This window comes from Elgaria multicarinata, chromosome 1 (assembly GCF_023053635.1).
Source record: "Elgaria multicarinata webbii isolate HBS135686 ecotype San Diego chromosome 1, rElgMul1.1.pri, whole genome shotgun sequence".
Classification (NCBI taxonomy): domain Eukaryota; kingdom Metazoa; phylum Chordata; class Lepidosauria; order Squamata; family Anguidae; genus Elgaria; species Elgaria multicarinata.
In genome coordinates this window covers 13,089,218-13,107,717 of record NC_086171.1, presented here as the reverse complement: position 1 = coordinate 13,107,717, position 18,500 = coordinate 13,089,218, and the positions used below count along the sequence as shown (strand labels likewise).

At 41.7% G+C, this 18,500-nt stretch overlaps 1 protein-coding gene across 1 annotated transcript in view; it reads left to right on the top strand.

The window, feature by feature from the left end:
- THSD7A (thrombospondin type 1 domain containing 7A) overlaps positions 1-18,500 on the top strand; it is a 341,657-nt gene that overhangs the window by 294,510 nt on the left and 28,647 nt on the right. Inside the window, exons 16-20 of the mRNA XM_063123528.1 lie at positions 7,617-7,795; positions 13,934-13,939; positions 15,156-15,289; positions 15,930-16,083; positions 17,887-18,028. Coding sequence (XP_062979598.1) covers positions 7,617-7,795; positions 13,934-13,939; positions 15,156-15,289; positions 15,930-16,083; positions 17,887-18,028 — 615 coding nt within the window. The remainder of the gene's footprint in view (positions 1-7,616; positions 7,796-13,933; positions 13,940-15,155; positions 15,290-15,929; positions 16,084-17,886; positions 18,029-18,500) is intronic.

Genomic DNA, 18,500 nt, shown 5'->3' with positions numbered 1-18,500 from the left:
GGCATGTAGAGTGGCTGATCACTGTCTCTCAATCCTAACTCAGCTCCCACTGTCCTGACCTCTCAAAAACGGTCTTTGTTCTCCTTCTGCCTGACTTTCCCCAACTGCCACTTACCCCACCCACCATTCCATTCTAGCCTCAGCTATCAGTCATTCCTCCATTCACTCTTCTGTTTCAATGGTAAGGCTAGGCTTTTACATAAGAATCATAAACTTTATTCAATAATTCCTGCATCTGTCTTGGAATGCTGTGGTTTAGTTAAGACAGGGAAGAAAAACACAGCATAAAAAAATCTCATAAAGTTAAAAGGCTTTGGGAAATAACAACAACAACAACTCACTTGGCACTGGAAAGCCATTAATGCAGTCAATAGGCAAGCCTGCTTGGGAAAAAGAAATCCACAAGCAGGGTGCCACAACTAAGAAGGTTCGCTCTCCAGTTGTCTCCCACCGCACCTCAGATGGTGTTCAAAGATTGGCATGATATTCAGAGACCTAGGCTTACAGCTACAACTCCCAGCATGCCTTGGGCAGGAAGGAAGACTTATTGGGCTTCAGCAGCCATCATCTGGAAGTGGCTCTCGATCCTTGGTCACATATCACTAGGTACCATTGGGAGCAGTAGAGGAAGAGGGCGAACCTCCGAGGCTGTCACCGTCGGCAAATACCGAGGTAACTGTCAGTCAGTCAGCCAACCGGCTCCCTCATGGCCTACCTATGGGCACCAATTGCACAGTGCGGCATGGACTGGCTCAGCCAGACTTTACTTCCCATGATCCTCAGTGGTAGGACTCCCATTGGGCAAGTCGGCACCACAGCGAAAGACATGCTGGGAGCTGTAGTTTTTGTTTTCTGTGGGGACAAGTAAAATCATGGTTGCACCCCCAACATCCCCATGTGTTGGGGGTGAGAGAGAAAAAGAAACAAATTTAATTTGTTTTAAAGTTACATCACAGGTCTAGCACTGGCCTACTTCGCAGGGTTGTTGTGAGGGTGAGAGAGGTAAAAAAGATACAAATTTAATTTGTTTAAAAGTTAACTCACAGGCCTAGCACTGGCCTCCTACAATAAGATGATTACTTTGCAGACATATATCTTAGGCCCCTCGAGCAACGCCAGGTATATCAGCTAGTTTATTAATATTTAAATACTGCTTTTCATTTGAAACAAACCATGAAATGGATTTTTTTTAAAAAACCACATACATGGAATAGACTGGTACAAAGGTAGCTCATGGCTGGGAGAAAGCCAAAGCAAATTGATACATTTTCAATAAATGCCTAAAACAATAAATGGTCTTATGGAATTCCCTGCCTCTGGGGGTCAGGCAGGTGACAACTTTGTATTCCTTCCGACTCCTCCTGAAAACGTCATTGTTCCAGGAAGCCTTCCCTTAATGACCAGCTGTGGTTTTATTGTACTTATTAAGCAACCTGGTACCCTCCAGATATTTGGGCTACAACTCCCATCAATTCCAACCACCATGACTAATGGCCAGGAATTATAGGGGTAAACATCTGGAGGGCACCAGGTTGCCTATCCCTGTTCTAATCGGATAACTTTCAAAGATTATGTGGCTTTCGTCTTCAGCCTCCTGTAGCCTTTACATAGTGGATAGATTGCCTGTATACTCGCTTAAATGTTCCCACAGAGGCAGTTCAGTTGAGTTTACACTAGCAATCATTTAACATATTAAGGAATGTATTGCAATTATGTAGTTGGTATAAAAGTCTACATGTACTAAATCCCGCATATGAGCACATTAGACTGTGACTTTAAAGCTTCCCAAATGGAATAGTAGATACATTCGTGCATCTTTAAAAATAAAATAAAAAATTCTGCTCATACGATAGCAGAGTACTGTGGTGGGTGCCTGCTCAGTCTTTCATTGGGTGATCACCTGTTCTAAGTGCTTCTAAAAGAAGTGGCTAAGCATATATCTTCTCTTATACGGCCTTATTCTTAACTGCTTCTCAGATTTCATTTTGCGTTAGCTGATTCACTCATTATCGTTACTGCATGGCTGCTGCAATTTAAGTCTCCCATGGCTGTGTTCCATACTGTGCCAGTAATTTGTATTATGGGTACACCCTGTCCTATCATCAGCTTCAAACAAATGGGACAGATTTAAGCTGTACAGGGTTATCCGCCTCACTCAGGGTCAGTTCCAACATTACCAGATACACATGAGAGCTATCAGTACATTCTTCCCCATGGCAATGCTCTGGTGGGAATCCCTAAAGACCTTGCACCACACATGGACACCTGAGCATACAATATACGAATAGTCATAAGGGCCTGCAATGTAAGGCTGTTCTAAGGACCACCATATGTGTTGCATAGTTGAGATGCTTCCTAATAAGGTTAAGTGAGATTTTCAATTTCTTTCACAGAATGAACTTGTTTTTATTATTCAAGGAGAACTATTTGAAAGGTTCAAAATATAAAAAAGCTTTCAGTTATGCATATTTACCTACATTTAATATCTTGCTTCTAACATGATGTATTAGAAAAAGGATATTAACGAAATTTTATCCTGCAGGGAGTTACCTGATAATAATTGGGAGCGGGGGATAGTATTCCCCTCTTACTGTTGAAAGAATCCGTTGTGGAGGAATTTACCTCAGAGGATGTGTACCATAGAGGTCAATTACCTCCCTCTCCCATACACATTCCTTTCAGTGGTGAAAGAGCAACTCATCTTATTGCCAATAACATACTTGGAAGAGTTGGGCCTCCTAATTACTAAACTAATTCTGGGTTGGGTATATAATACCCATTAAATAGATAAGAATTATCCGATCCATTGTTGGAAATGGCAGAAATAAATAGGATATTTTTTATCATTTATGGTGGGAATCTCTCTTAGCAAAACAATATTGAATGATTAATAAAAATATGGAGAAAGTATTAGTTAGAAAATCTCTTAGGTTCCTTGTTTCATCTTCTTAATTTTATGAATGGATTTGTTAGTCAACAACATAAGGAATTAATACTTTAGCTGCAGCAAGAATATCATATGCAAAAAAGTGGAAAGGACAAATAACACCTTCAAGGGATGAGTGGTTGGATAAAATATGGGATTTAGGTATTATGGCAAAATTAATATACTATATTAATTAACAGAGGGCTTTCTCTGTTGTAGCACCCTGACTGTGGAATGCCCTCCCCTTGGAGGCCCGATTGGTGCCAACATTGATTGCATTTCAATGCCAAGTAAAAACATGGCTTTTTAACAAATCCTTTGATGGTTAAACTCACTGGCACATTGTTTTAACTGTTTTAACTGCTTTTACTGCTTTTAAATTATATATTGTTTTAACTTGGATCATGGCTTAATTTGTTTTTAACTGTGCATATTTATTGTTTTATACTGTATGTTTTTATATGAACGCTGCTCTGAGATCTTAATGATATAGGGCGGGATATAAATGTTTTAATAAAATAAAATAAATAAATATCAGGACAGCAGAAAAGAAACAAATATCACCAAAAAAATTGGAATGCTTTATTACGTTTTGTAGAAGTAAAACAATATATCCAAATATGCAATTGTTTTTTTAGCAACCTGATTTAGGGTGGAACCCTATGCATTTTTAGAGAGCGAGAGCGAAAGTCCTATTGGTTGGGGAATGCTGGGAGTTGTAGCACATTCTCTATCTAAACATGCATAGGATTGCATCCTTAGTTATTCATATCTATGGAAATATTGTTTATTGATAACTGGTTATTAGTATTTTGGGGATAGGCTTCAGCACCTTGGATAGCTCCTTTAGAGTTCTGGCTGGTTCTTACTGAATCCAGGATGGATTGACAGCCCCACCGACATCAGAGCCACCAGCCTCCATTACAAACCATCACCATTCTGTGGTCACAGTGCACATTCAGTCTTCATCGGGCTATTTAGTTGGTTTTCCTTTCTTAGGGTTCTTTTTCTTTAACCAGTTTTTTTTTTTTTTTTTTTTGGTACTTCTGCAAACCTTGGGACTTAGCCAATCTTGCTTTTACCTTTCTCTTGCATGGGGGTGATTCATTTTTGGCTCCATAAGCATCAGGCACTTTGGGCAGAACATCAAAAATAAAGGGAATGATGCTTGATAACAGGTTAGCTGAATACGAGCAGCTAACTTCAGTGTAGCTGGGTTAAGGTTTTAAAACTTTCCAGCTGAGCTAGCAGAAATGGAGCACAGGATTACATGGTAATAGAAGTAGGTGGATGTAATTATAGCAAATAACTGAATGTTAAAAAAGAGAAATCAGATATTATTTTATGTGTTTTATCACCAACTTGAGTGCTTTGTTTTGATGTGGAAAGGCAGGGTAGTAATCTCTAAAAATCGATGAATATGACCTCTGTTAACCACAAAACACAGCGAATTTCAGTTCATCTCTGAGGCAACGAGCTCAGCCTTGACCAGATGCTTTTTGCAGCAGCCCATAGATGGCAGATTTGAAACTCTTTGTTGCACTTAAGAAGAGATGCTCATCTTTGCCAATTGCATGCCTTTCTGTTAGAATCCCTCTAAACTAAAGTGGGTGGCCTGTGGAGCCATTTCCTACAGTCAGCTATCTCGTTTCTGAAATAGACCATTGTGGGCTGGTGGAGCAGATGGGCTCTTATCTAATATTAGTTAATGGACCTTGTTGATCATGTTGATCATGGCAGTATTTGGAGGAGTAAGTTTCAGTTTCAATCTAGGACTCTCTGCCTGTACTCTGACATTGTAGCTGATTGACTGCTGGTCTGCCACTCCACCCATCAGCTACAAAGCCCAAGGATTTTCAGGCATGATCCTACTCTGCTCTGAGCAAGTAGTTGTCAATCACTATCTATATGCCAGTGGTTCTTATAGTAGATGGCACTTCTGATTCCATGAGCTAGATTTCTATCTGCAAAGATGGAATCACATATGTCACAACAAGACATGAAATAATGGCAAATGTTCACATATCTGGCCTCAAGGGTGGTTGAGAGTGACATATATAATACATTTTATCATTCATTTATTTATCCTGCCCTTCAAAAGGGTTTTTTGTTTGTTTTTTGCAGGGTGGCTTTGCAAGACATAAAACACAAAACAATAAGAGATAAACAGCAACTAAAGCAACTTATTAATTTTATTATTATTAATAATAATAACAATAATAACAATAATTAGATTTATATGCACTTATTATATTTTAAAAAATAAAAACAATTTCATCAGGGACTACAGTTGTTTAAAAGTCTGGGATTTTTATTTTTTTTAAAAAAACACCTTAGACATCAGGCATAGGGTATATGCTCAGCACCTGGGGTGCCACCCCTTGGAAGGCCCTCCTGCCTTACCTGAGATGGCAGAGGCACCTGGAGAAGAAGAAGAGCTTAGCATGTCGGCAGGCTGACGGGGATGCAGGCGAACAGACCAAGTTGTACAGCACCAATACTTTAAATATTATAGAGTACAAGAGGCACCTGCAATAAAATGTTGCCATGTATCAATCCTAGCAAGAGTGCACCTGTTCAGGGTGCCAGCCAGCCATGCTTCCTTGAAGACACTATTATTATTATTTATTTATATAGCACCATCAATGTACATGGTGCTGTACAGAGTAAAACAGTAAATAGCAAGACTCTGCCACATAGGCTTACAATCTAATACAAGGTGCTCAGGCTAGGCATTCCACTTTCCTCCCCTTCCCCCTTTGCATTCCATAGTTGCTGAACATGTTCAGCCCTCATAGGGCTGTTTCTGGGGTCCTCCCCCTTAAGATTCCCCCCCCCAGTTTATTTGTGTTTTTTGTTTGTTTTGCACTTCTGCAAACTTCAAGGTTTCCCAGAGCATGCTTATTCTTCCTTCTTGTTCCTCAGCACTCCCATTTTGGCTCAATTTCCATCAGCACTCACCATCTGTGTTTGCTATTAGAGGGAGTGCTGTCCCATATTTTATATCCCATGCATGTATAAAGTGCTTTTTTGTGACACAGGTGTTCTGAAAAACATTGCTCTAAGAACTGTGGCACCTGGTCCTCACTTAGCCTAGTGTAGCACTACCATGCCTTTTAAAAACACCGACAATCGGAGCAAAGCATCTCCTTTTTCCTCAGAGCAATTATTCTGTGTATAGCGGAGGGCAGATGGCTGTTAATCTGCAGATCATTGATGCCACAGATCACTCTCTCTTTTTAGCCTCGATAGTGTGCAAAGCGTTAAGTTCACTGGTTTCAAGAGGATCAGGCACATTGGCTCTAGCTAGTATGCAGACATATGTTATAACCGCCACAGATAGACCTTAGTTTAGCTGCGGAAGGGTGTGACGGCAGGCTGTCTTGCAAGACATTTTATTTAACGTATCTCTGTGGAGTGTGCGAGGGATGTAACAAGAGACAGGATGGTGACTGTTACATTTCCAGCTGTCAGAAAGCCAGAACTGTAGAAATCTGATGAGCGTGAATTCTAATAAGATAGCACAGTGGGCGCTCAGGTATAGTCTCTGCCTAGTCTCTGGATGCATGTATCGGTTTCTCCATTGAATTTTTATACACTCCTAATGATGATGAAAATTCTGAATTAACAGGCTCCTGCCAAGTTAGACTTTGGATCCTAAAAGCAACTGCGGTTGAAGGGCAGGAGGTGGAGGGTGGGGAGACGAAAAGACTGACATACTTCTGATAATACCAAAACTTGGTTTGATCCAATGGACATGATTGGCAGTTGGTTCTGGACAGGCCAAACAAGCTCTGGCAAACACCATGCATGATGGTGTTTAGCTGCTGTACAAGATGTAGCGATGACTACTAGTTTAGGTGGCTTTAATAGGGGTGAGATGAGGGCTACGGGCCTCTTTCAGTTCGAGGGCCAAATTCAATTCTGGAGAAGCTCTCAGGGACTGCATTCCAGTGGTGGGCGGGGCCAAAGGCAAAAGCAGGTGGAGCCAAAGGCAGACGGGGGCAGTACCAATAAACTTAAATTGGCATCTTTTAGCTTCAAACACTTACTGCCAGTAACTAAGTCTTAGGAGGGGTATTTCAACTTTTTAGAATCAGTGGGGGGAGATGCACAAAACGGGCATCCCACCAAATAATTGGTAGTTGAGGGAAAGGGGTGTGGACAAGGGCAGGGGTGTGGCTTTCTGGGGGACCCTGGAGGGTTCATGAGGTTCAACACCCTTGGATTAGACAAATTAATGAAGACGAGTCTATCAATGGTGATTAGGCAGTGAAATAGAAGTTCCGTCTGCAGCAGCAGCATGCCTTTGAGTACCAGTTGCAGCCTTCCACCCTCCCGAGGTCAGTAAAATGAGTACCCAGCTAGCTGGGGGAAAGGTAATAATGGCCGGGGAAGGCAACGGCAAACCACCCCACTATAAGGCCTGCCAAGAAAATGTCAGCGAAAGCTGGTTTCCCTCCAAGAGTCAGCAATGACTCAGTGCTTGCATGAGAGGTCCCTTTCCTTTCTTCCTGCTGGGGGAAACACCATAAGAGAGTGATTGCCTTCATGCCCTCCTTGTGGGCTTCCTGGGAACATCTGGTTGGCCACTGTGGGAAGCAGGATGCTGGACTAGATGGACCTTTGGTGTGATTGTGCAGGGCTCTTCTTATGTTCTGAGTTTGTGCTTTCATTTGTCTTCACTCAGGATACATCGAGGAAGCTTGCATCATTCCATGCCCCTCGGACTGCAAGCTTAGTGAGTGGTCCAACTGGTCTCGCTGTAGTAAATCCTGTGGCAGTGGGGTAAAGGTCAGGTCGAAATGGCTCCGGGAGAAGCCCTACAATGGTGGAAGACCCTGCCCCAAGTTGGATCATGTCAATCAGGTAATTTCCTGTTATCTGCACTTCGTCGCTAATATTTCTTCTACATTTCAAATCTGTGTAAAGAAGAATGAAGCAGTCCTTCTAAATACTTCACTTAAGACACAAACATCAAAATATACAGAGCATCAAAGAGAGGACATTTTTTTATTGTTAATATTAGCTAGTTAGAGGTGTCTTATCTCACTTTGGTGCCTTTTTAAGTCTTTAGGGACCCCCTTGAATGCCTGTTTACACTTTTCCCTTCTTAACCTATGTAAGCTGTGTAGGTTTATTCAGGGATCCAACCTTTAGAGGGCAGTCCTACCTCCCATTGTGGAGAGCTCTAATGTGGGAGCCTCCGATAAGTCCAGCGTCCTGCTGCCATGAGTCCAGCAGGGCAGAAGAGAGGATGGAATGGCATTTCCATTTTTTTCTTTGTTCCCTCTGGGATGGGTTTTCTCCATTTTTTAATGAATTCCTTCTCATGGGAGGGAATTGATCTACAGCAGCTCCAGGGCTGGCAGAGATCAGCTGGTGGATCCACAGCCAATCCCAACACATCCTCTGACCCACCTCTGCCATACCTCCTTTTACCCCTTCTCAATGGCAGAGTTCTGACATTGGAAACCATGGCAGCTGGGGGGGGGGACGTGCTGTATCTGAGGTCAGATTTCCCCCTTGAAGATTCTCCCCCCCCTCTACACTGGAGGACCACTATCTCTGGCCTTGGAAGGGAAGATCTGATAAACCTTATGGCCTCTGGAACACCTTCCCAGGGATCATGGAATTGCAACATGAAGCTTTATTTAGGTTAATTGATTAACATTTTTTAAAACAACTAAAGAAGCAGCCCTGACCAACTGAGCAACAGGTTTTTTTTTTTTAAAAAAAGTTAATTCTTTTTAATATAAATTCTTACAAAACTGAAAATGGCAAACACCATCTTAGAAGAAACATCCTCCCTTCTCTCACACAGAAAGGAATGTGTCTTCCCAGAGGTGCCTGATGTGAAATACACACACACACACTCTAATTTGTCCTTTCAATGATCAACATTGTTGTTTTAGTTATCTGCAGATGTAATTAATTAATGGATTACAACTCATTAATCAAATAAGATTTCTTTAATTCAGTGACAGCCCTGCTTTATACTGGTTCATTGGTATTCAAGTGGAATCCGCTTTGATATGTTTGGTCAAAGCAAGAGTGGAGATGGAGGAAAGAAGTGTGTGTGTGTGAGAGAGAAACTGGAGGCAAGCACAGAAGAACTACAGTGTTGAGTTGAACCTTGAACGGATGTTTAATAAGCCAGAGGCTTGATCCAGAATTAGTCATGCTTAGAGTAGACCCATTGAAATAAATGGGGCTTAAGATAATCATGACTAACTATTCCTGTTTATTTTAGTAGGTTTACTCTAAGCATGAATAACTCCAGATCCAACTGTCTATATTTGCAAGGCCCATTCAGCCTTGCTTGTTGTTCCAAACAATTGCATAGAAGAACAACAACTTTTTGTCGTTTCTCTTCTTTTCTCTTCTCTTCATATTTGATTTATGTCCATCTTGAATTTTGATTTAATCTGCATTTTGCCCAGCAAGTGAAACAGCCCGAGTTTTCATTTCCATAAATTCCCTTTATTGTGGGATGGGAAATATGCAAAGGGAGGAACTGTTGGCCATTCTCCTCTGAATAAGATGTACATTTGCTAAATGCCATCGTGTTGACATTTTGCAGGCGTAGAAGGAAATGGCCTGCTGATTTGATTTTCCACTTAAGAGGATGTAATTAGTTCTAGTTTAGAACATAATAAGTGTTAAACTCAAGCTAATAAACCAAATTTGTAATCCAATTTAACACCAAACACAAGTGAGCATGAAGGCTAGGTTCAGTGGGGGAAGGAATTCAAATCTGGGGTGGGGTGGGGGGGATATTTAAATAGAAGGAGTGGATACCAAATCTTCTGCTTTCAGACTAATTCACAGTACTTCAAAATAAACTCCCATTCTTCAGATATTAAAATAGTGGGTGGGTGGATGTCTGTATGCAAGATGGTATTCAAGGTTTATTTCTGCAACGATGCTGCCCTCTAATGGTAGCTAGTATACTGTTTGTTATGTTTTTCATTTTACCTTTACATTAGAAGAGTTCAATCACAGCATCACTCTGTCTCTCACTGTTCTAATACTAATGTCCAAGGGATTCCCATAAATGCATGCTTCTTCCTCCTAGAATTGCGGGTTTAGTTTTTGAATCCCCCCTTTTGACACTGCATTTGCACAATTGTGTACATGTAACTGTATTGAAAAACGCTGAAAGAAACATAGGTGGGAATTGGGAGTGGATGTAGTGGGATGGAACTTGAGACTGGATTTTCCACTGCTCATGTTATTGAGTTTCTTTCTTTCTTCGCTTCTGCGAAAAGATGTTCGCAAGTTAAATTAACAAGGTGTCTATCTGAACGAATGCTGTTCAAAGCTACAAATTCACCAATAAAATAAATAAAATGGCTTCATTGAGGAGTAGTGGGACAATGAGCAGAATGAGGAGTAGTGCCAGATTTTACACTAATATTTCCATCCCTCTGCTTAGGTTTTGTGTCAATAAAAACTACACACAGACAACGTGGAGCAGAGTGATGGCTCATAAAAGGCAGTGTCCCCAAGCTAGGGGTGTCCGTCGCTGGGAAATCCGATTCTCAGTGGAATTCTGCGGTGTGTACAGAATTCTGTGAGCTGATCTGCTGGCTGTTTCCCAAACTCAGGAGACTTTTTGTGTGTTGTTTTTGGAATGTTCTCTAATTTGAACAAATTTTACAGCTGAATTTGCGCAAATTCGACCATAATTTGAACAAATTGCTCGGGAATTTGCACAGAATGTAGAACCGTCCCCCTGTCCCCCAGTGTGAAAAATTCCTGGAAATCCATAAACCGGCCCGACTCACTGAAAACCACAGCAGGAACCGAAACAAATTCCATGGGGATCGAGCGTCGGGAAATCCGTCAAACTTCACCCCGCAGATGAAGTTCTCTGACATCCCTGCCCCAAGCATGCATGATGTCCTCATGCAGTTTTTTTTGTAATGGATCCAACAAAAGCAAAAGCATAGGTTTGGACACAGCACCGGCAACAAAAAAGTAACGCACTAGTAACATGTCCACTGCATGAAGAGCGAAAAGCTTAGCGGCTATACCAGCCTTCCTCAACCTGGGGCGCTCCAGATGTGTTGGACTACAACTCCCAGAATGCCCCAGCCAGCTCGGCTGGCTGGGGCATTCTGGGAGGTGCAGTCCAACACATCTGGAGCGCCCCAGGTTGAGGAAGGCTGGACTATACCCTTTAATTTTGAATGCACTCTATTCTAAATCTCTAAACGTGGCAATCTCACACATGCAGCCAGTGGCCAGAGATGGCTGCCTGAGGCTGTGTAATTCATCTGCACCTTATCTCCAGCTTAAAGGATATCAAGAAGCTGGATCTTAAGTGTGTTTGCAATAAAAGCAGCACAATGAAAGCATTTGTGAAATTCTTTGCATCATAAATGTAAGGATTAGAAGGCAAAGCAGGCCTGGAAAACCATTTTAATTATATTAATTGGGTGTTTTCTTTTTTGTTCATTTGGTTCTTTTCTTACAAGCTTATTGCCTCTCCCAAGCAATCAGGATGAGCTTGAGGTAGAGAGTGGACTAACTTAATATGTAAAATCAGACCTTGTGCTAATTGTATAGAATATTGTTGAGGTTAGCTTTTTATTTACTCTAGGGTAAGCATGGGAACACCTGATTTGGATTGGGAACACAGTGCATGAGAAGGGAGGGATTAAGCCTCCCCCATTTCTTCCCAAAATTGGAGTTTTTTTTCTTTTCAGGAAAAAATGGGGATGGGGGAGGTTTAATCTTCTCCACCTGGTGTGTAGTGGTCCTGATCCAAATCAGGACTCTGTATGCTTACACTGGAGTAAATAAAAATCTAACCCTTATGCTAATGATAGTTTGGCTCTCAAATAAGAATTGGAACTAACACATTTCTACTAGGGGTGTGCACGGACCCCCCGCTCCGCCCCGCGGGCCGATCCAAAAATTTTGGGTTGGCCCGCTCCGCTCCGCTCTGCCCATACTCCGCTCCTCTTCGCCGTGGAGCTCCGGCTCCGAATTGGAGCTCCGCAGTGGAGGGGAGTGGCGCCAGGTAAGGCCGGGCGGCCCAGACTTCCTGGTTGAACCGCGGGCTCAATTGAAGACGCCGACAGACCACGGACGGAGGCAGGTAAGGGAGAGGAGGGCAGGGGGGGGTTACAGGGCCCTGCCGCTGTCGCCGCATGGGCGACAGCGACAGCGGCAGGGCCCGGTAAACCCCACTTACCTTTCCGGCGGAGCTCCGGATCGAGGCGAAGGATCCGCCTTCACCTCGATCCTCTTCGCCACGCTCCACCGGCCCCCCAATCCTCTTTGCCTCTGCCTTAAGGGCAGGCGAAGCCCCCCGCTCCGCTTCTAATTCGCCGGTCCGATTAGAAGTGGAGCACATCCCTAATTTCTACATTGCAGAAATGGAAAGAGAACAGTTTAAGTTTTCTCTTAGGTCCCCTAAACTTGAAATACCAAGTGATGCAAGTGCAGAATAGTCGAATGATCCAAGACATATAATTTCTATCGCCTATATCTAGCCCAAGTCTCTTAACCAGGGGACTCTATATAAAAAAATACATAAAAACAATAGACACCAATTAAAGATAATTCTAGGAGCAAAGACTTAAAATAAAGAATGTATGACATGTGTTCAACACTAATTATTTTACAAAGAATCCATTACTTATTCAGCAGAGATAATGTATAGGGGATAAACCCCAAGTGTAGAAAAGAGCAACTGAAACGATCAAGGGTCTGGATTAATTCTGTTTATGAGGAAAGGTTGTGGTAGCTGGGATTGCTTCAGCCATTGGGTGATATAGAAATGTAATGAATGAATTATCTGGGATTACTTAGTTTAGAAAAAAAGGCAAGTAAGGGGAGACCTGAGAGCTGTACAAAATTATGCATGGTGTGGAGAATGTAGGTAGGAGACATTTTCTCCCGCCTCCCTCATAAGACTAGAATACGGGGTTTTCCTATGAAGCTGGTTGATTGGAGATTCAGCACACATAAAAGGAAGTACTTCTTCACACAGCACATAGTTGAACTATGGAATTCAATTCCACAAGATGTAGTGATGGTCATGAATTTGGATGGACAAATTCCTGAAGGAGAAGGCTATCAAAGGCTACTAGTCATGATGGCTATGCTATCTCCAGTATCAGAGGCAGTATGCTTTCCCCCCAAAGTTGTTATTTGTTTGGCATTTCTAGTGCCAATCTATCTCCTCAGCTATGGACCCTCTTAAAAACATGTGTCTTATATTCTTCCTGTACTTCATAATTGCATAAATAAACACTGATAATGTGTATAGCACTGATGGTGCTAAATAAATAAATTAATAATAATAATAATAATAATAATAATAATAATAATAATAATAATAATAATAAAAGAAATTCGCTATGAAACGGGGGTGGGGGCAGGCTGTAGTCTGCCTAGATATGGATGTCATGTTCTGGTATAGACATATAGAGAGACTTTCTTCTCACAATAGGGGCTTAGAATATGCCATTCAACTAAGGAGCAAGCTATTGACTGTTAAAATACTGGGTTTTGGAAGAGATGTGCTCTGAACTGAAATAGGAATAATTTCTTTGGAGATAAAATCTACCTTTCTCTGCTCCTACTGTACCTTTTTCATAGAGCAAATGAAAGAAAGCAAAAATGTTTTCAAAAGCACATTAATTCCTTCTTCCTATCTCAAACCTGGTGGAAATGTACCCATCCTTTAAGACATACTAAACAATCAATGATATCAATAGACTGAGAAGGAGGATTTAACATGAGCTACAAACAAAGGCACAGACTAAGCGAGGCATATCTGTATCAGCTCTTTACCAGGTAAAGTCAAGAAGGGGCTTCCTGCAATGTGAAGGACCAGATGCATTTTACAAGGATCATTGCTTCTTAGGAGAATCAGTTTAATGGTTAGAAGCAGCATGCCTATTATTTTAATATCTGTTTTGCTTCCTAACTATTGTTTTCATTTACCTTTTGCTCTTTCCTTGCGTTCATGGCCAACACCTACCCCAGGCTCAGGTAAGAGTCTGTGAAACAGATGCACAACCCTCAAGCATGCTTCCTGATAAAATTCCCCTAATTGTGTGCACTGTTTGTCTTTGGGTGTCACTTTTCCTTGAGGCTCTATATGTGCTACATGTAATGCTTGTATGTATACAACAGTTGCTGGCTTTGTTGTGTTCATGGTGGGAGAGGGATGGAAACAGAGTGTGGACAGAAAACCAGTTACAACTTTGTAGCTATTGGTGATTACAAGGTTGGGAGTGACACATAATGGGTTGAGTCCAATGTTAGCACCATTTGTTTTAGTGGGTCTACTCTTAAGTAGGTTAATACTGGATATGATCCATAGAACCCAGGAGGGGGCAGAGAATCTGAATCAAGCACTGACTCCCCAACTCAGCTTTTGCATTACGCCCCTTTCCTTTTCCAAATCCTTCGGATGTCAACATCTGAGGCCAAGTAAAAAATGTTGCTAAAATCCAGGTTGGGCTGAGCAACTAAGAGGCTAATTATGAGCCAGAGGAACAGCAAGTAAATGGTGAAACAAGTGGTACTGTGAGCTGGCATCAGTCAAGAGGAAGGCATGGGAGCAAGGAGGACCAGATGGTCTTCTACACCGTCTTGCCAGAAATTCTGTGATTAAAGCTGCAGTCTTACACGTACTTACCGGGGAGTCTGCACCATTTAACTCAAGGGGACTTGCTTTGGAGGAGACATGCATAGCATTGTACAGTAGGATGAGGTTTAGGTCCTTTTGGCTGGAGGGGATGCAAAAAAGCAGGTCAGAAATCCTTAGGCTATGGCTGCTGCTGTAGGGGAACAGAGAGTGGTATGATAGGGAAGTGAGGCAATTTCAGGGAGAGAATAGGAAAAGTGACTGCCCTCAAATGCCTCCCATCCATAATCTTGTGCAGTAGCTCCTCAGAAAGAAATCTGAAAGACTCACAGTAGTGTGTTAGCTGGGGCAAAGTTGTGCACCTGAAGGAGGAGTGAACAAAGATAGGCATTACTGAATGGCTTGAAAAAGAACCCACACAACTCTCTTGCTTGCCAGTGTTGCTTGCAAATGCACGCCTCCTAACTTTCACATTAAATGTTTCCCCCTTCACTTTAATTCTATGTATTTACTGCAATGCTTTCAGTAAATAAAGATTACTTGTTGCTTCTGATTCCGTCTAATAGTTATGCACCTTTGCATGAAGCAAGTTCACCTGTTGTGTGTTCATTCCAGGTATACGAGGTGGTCCCATGCCACAGCGACTGCAGCCAGTATATAGGGGTCACAGAACCATGGAGTGTGTGCAAAGTAACTAATGTGGACTTAAAGGAAAATTGTGGTGAGGGTGTGCAAACCAGAAAAGTGAGGTGAGCTGAATTTTTAACCCTGTAGGATCAGGGTGGGGTGGGGGTGGCGGGAGGCTTTATCCTACCATTCTTTGCAATGGTAGTTTGATGGGGGAAAGTTTGATATAACTAATCTTGAACCAATGTGTCCACACTGAGGCAAGCTTCCAAGGTCTAGAACCTTCATTGAATTTCCAGCACAGGTGGGTTTAGTGTGCTATGCAAGTTGTAAAAGGATTTATTTATTTATTTATTTATTATTACATTTTTATACCGCCCAATAGCTGAAGCTCTCTGGGTGGTTCACAAAATGCTGAATGTATAAGACAAATCTCCCTAAAAAGTAACATGGGGGTGGGGGGGCTTACACTGTTTGAGTGCTCACGTCACTTTAAGCCATGGTGGCTTATACACTACACACAGTAGCTTCTCAACCTTCCCAACCTGGTGTGAAGGCTACTTAGACTGTGTTTCTTGAAGCAGGGACCTACTTTTGTGTTTGTGTGCTTATGCTGTAAAAATTCTATGCATATTAACATTGCTGTATAAATTATACACAAATAACATTGCTACTGTGTTTATCCTCAGTGTACTGCTATAAATAGCATTTGAAAAAAAAACCTACAGCATCTATATCTAGGCATGTGCTTTGCTTTTACAGATGCATGCAAAACACCATGGATGGTCCTTCAGATACTGTTGAAGACTACCTATGCGACCAAGAAGAAATGCCTATCGGTGCTAGAAAATGCACATTGCCATGCCCAGAGGACTGCGTTATGTCTGAATGGGGCCAGTGGTCTAGGTGTTCTTTGGTAAGACAGCTATAGAATTGTAAAACAACAACAACACTGCCACCAATGTATTGATGGAATTTATTTATTTATTTATTGCATTTCTATACCGCCCAATAGCCGAAGCTCTCTGGGCGGTTTACAAAATTAAGACGATTCAAAACAAAAGAATAGTATAAAACCATAATATAAAATACAATATAAAAGCACAGCCAAGATAAAAACAGCAGCAATGCAAAAAATACAAATTTAAAATAACAAAGTTAAAATTAATTTATAGACTGTTAAAATACTGAGAGAATAAAAAGGTCTTCACCTGGCATCTAAAAGAATATAATGTAGGTGCCAAGCGAATCTCCTTAGGGAGCTCATTCCACAGCTGGGGTGCCACAGCAGAGACGCCCCTCTTCCTGGTAGCCACCTGCCTCACTTCCTTTGGCAGGGGCTCGCAGAGAATTTAAGAACAGAAGAAATTTCTTGCTCAATGAGATCAAAGTTCCACCAGTATTCTTTTTCCAGTGGTTAACCAGGTACCCTGAGAACCTCACAAATTGACCATAATATGATTACATAGGAAGCTGCCTTATACCAGGACAGACAATTGGCCCATCTAGCCCAGGATTGGCACTGGGTCTTTATGATCCCAGGCAGAGGTCTTTCAGATCACCTGCTTCTAGATCCTTTCACTTAAGAGATGCAGGGATTAAACCTGGGACCATCTGCATGGAAAGGGTGTGCTCTACCAATGAGCTATGGTACCATCCCTGGTGATAGGAACCTTGTGTTGCTTCTGCTACCACCAGATATTAATCATTTGTAATGATGAATGGACTTCCCTGGACTTGATTCTGTTTGGTACTGCAAATTACAAATAACCCTGGAGAACCCTCTGAAAAACATGATTGCCAAGTCCCGACTTCCACAACAACAACAACCCCCCAACTGTCTCACCTTATGAACTTTTAAAGATCCCTCACCTTGCAGGTGGCTTCCACATTTTATGAAAGTGGATTGTTTCATCAAACCAAAGGAAGATACATTGCAATCAATCACTGAAAGCAATAGGGCTTACGTTAGTCAAGGCTAACATATGTCCTGTTGATGTCAGTGGGTCTTTTTTTTAAGTATGACTAAGTCTGGATCCAACCTATTAACCATTTTCCATGTATATAATTATTTAAAATAGGCTTTAAAGCTTATTTATTTGTTTATTACAGTTCAGAGAACAGAATGGCATATATGGTTCTCAACTTTCCTCCCTGTGCCCCAATTTTATCTTCACAACAACCTTGTGACCCTGTTCAAATGCCACCCTAAGCCGTGGTGGTTAAGCATTTTGAGCTAAATGTTATGGTTAGTGTGTCGTGTGAACCATAATTTAGTGTGTCATGTGAACCATTTCTAACCACAGTGGCTACATAACCACAATTTAAACACACTTGCTAACCATTTGCTGCAGAAGGGACAGTGGCATAAGCATGGCTTAGTGTGTTATCTTAACAGGCCCTATGATAGAGGTTAGTCTAAGGCAGGATCTACACTACTGCTTTAAAATGGTTTATAACAGTAGTGACAACTGTTAAGGCCCAGGATACTCCATATACAGTCTTCAAAACGCTTTCAAAGTGTTATATCCAGCTTAGTGTAGATCTGTGTTAGAGTTAGTTATCAGCCCAAGGTCACATACTGAGCTTTCTGACTGAGTAGGGTTTATAAACCCAGCTCTCCCAGGCCTTAGTCCAGTACTTTGATTACTTCGCTATGCTGTTCTATGCTGAGCATGTTGCATATAGCAAAGTCAATGATGTGTGGTTTCTTTCTCAGCCATGTAATGGAAGCAGTGTGAGGGAACGGTCAGCAGAAGTCATGAGGCAGCCTCAAGAAGGAAAGGCCTGCCCTGCTGCCATGGAGATGGAACCCTGCAGTCTGAACAAAAACTGTTACCGCTATGATTACAATGTGACAGGTAATGCAATTAAGAACTAGTAGATGACAAGCGAGACTTGTAACAGAAAGTTGCAGCATGAAGTGCTGTTCTTCAGAATTCCAGCCAGCCATACTCTCTCTCAGGATATACTATTCCATTGCTCCCCCACTCCAAAGTTTTCTATATATATTCCTGTCAACATTTAACCTGCTTTCTGTTCCCAGTTGGCGTGCTTACTCCTCATTGGTCTCTTTTGGGTTCCACCCTTTTTTTCTAAAGTTTTTTGCGGGTACCTCAGCAAACCTTGAAGTTCTCCCAAGTCTGCTGTGTGTGGATGGTATGAATGTGGCTGTGGATCTACACTTGAATATTTAAGTCTACTCTTAGTATATAAGAAAATACATCAACATTTCCATTTTCTTTTTATTTCTGTTCTGTTAAATACAGAAACGTAATTTAGGGTGAGATTAGGGATTCTGGAGAAATTTAAGTTGGACTAAATGAAATCAGA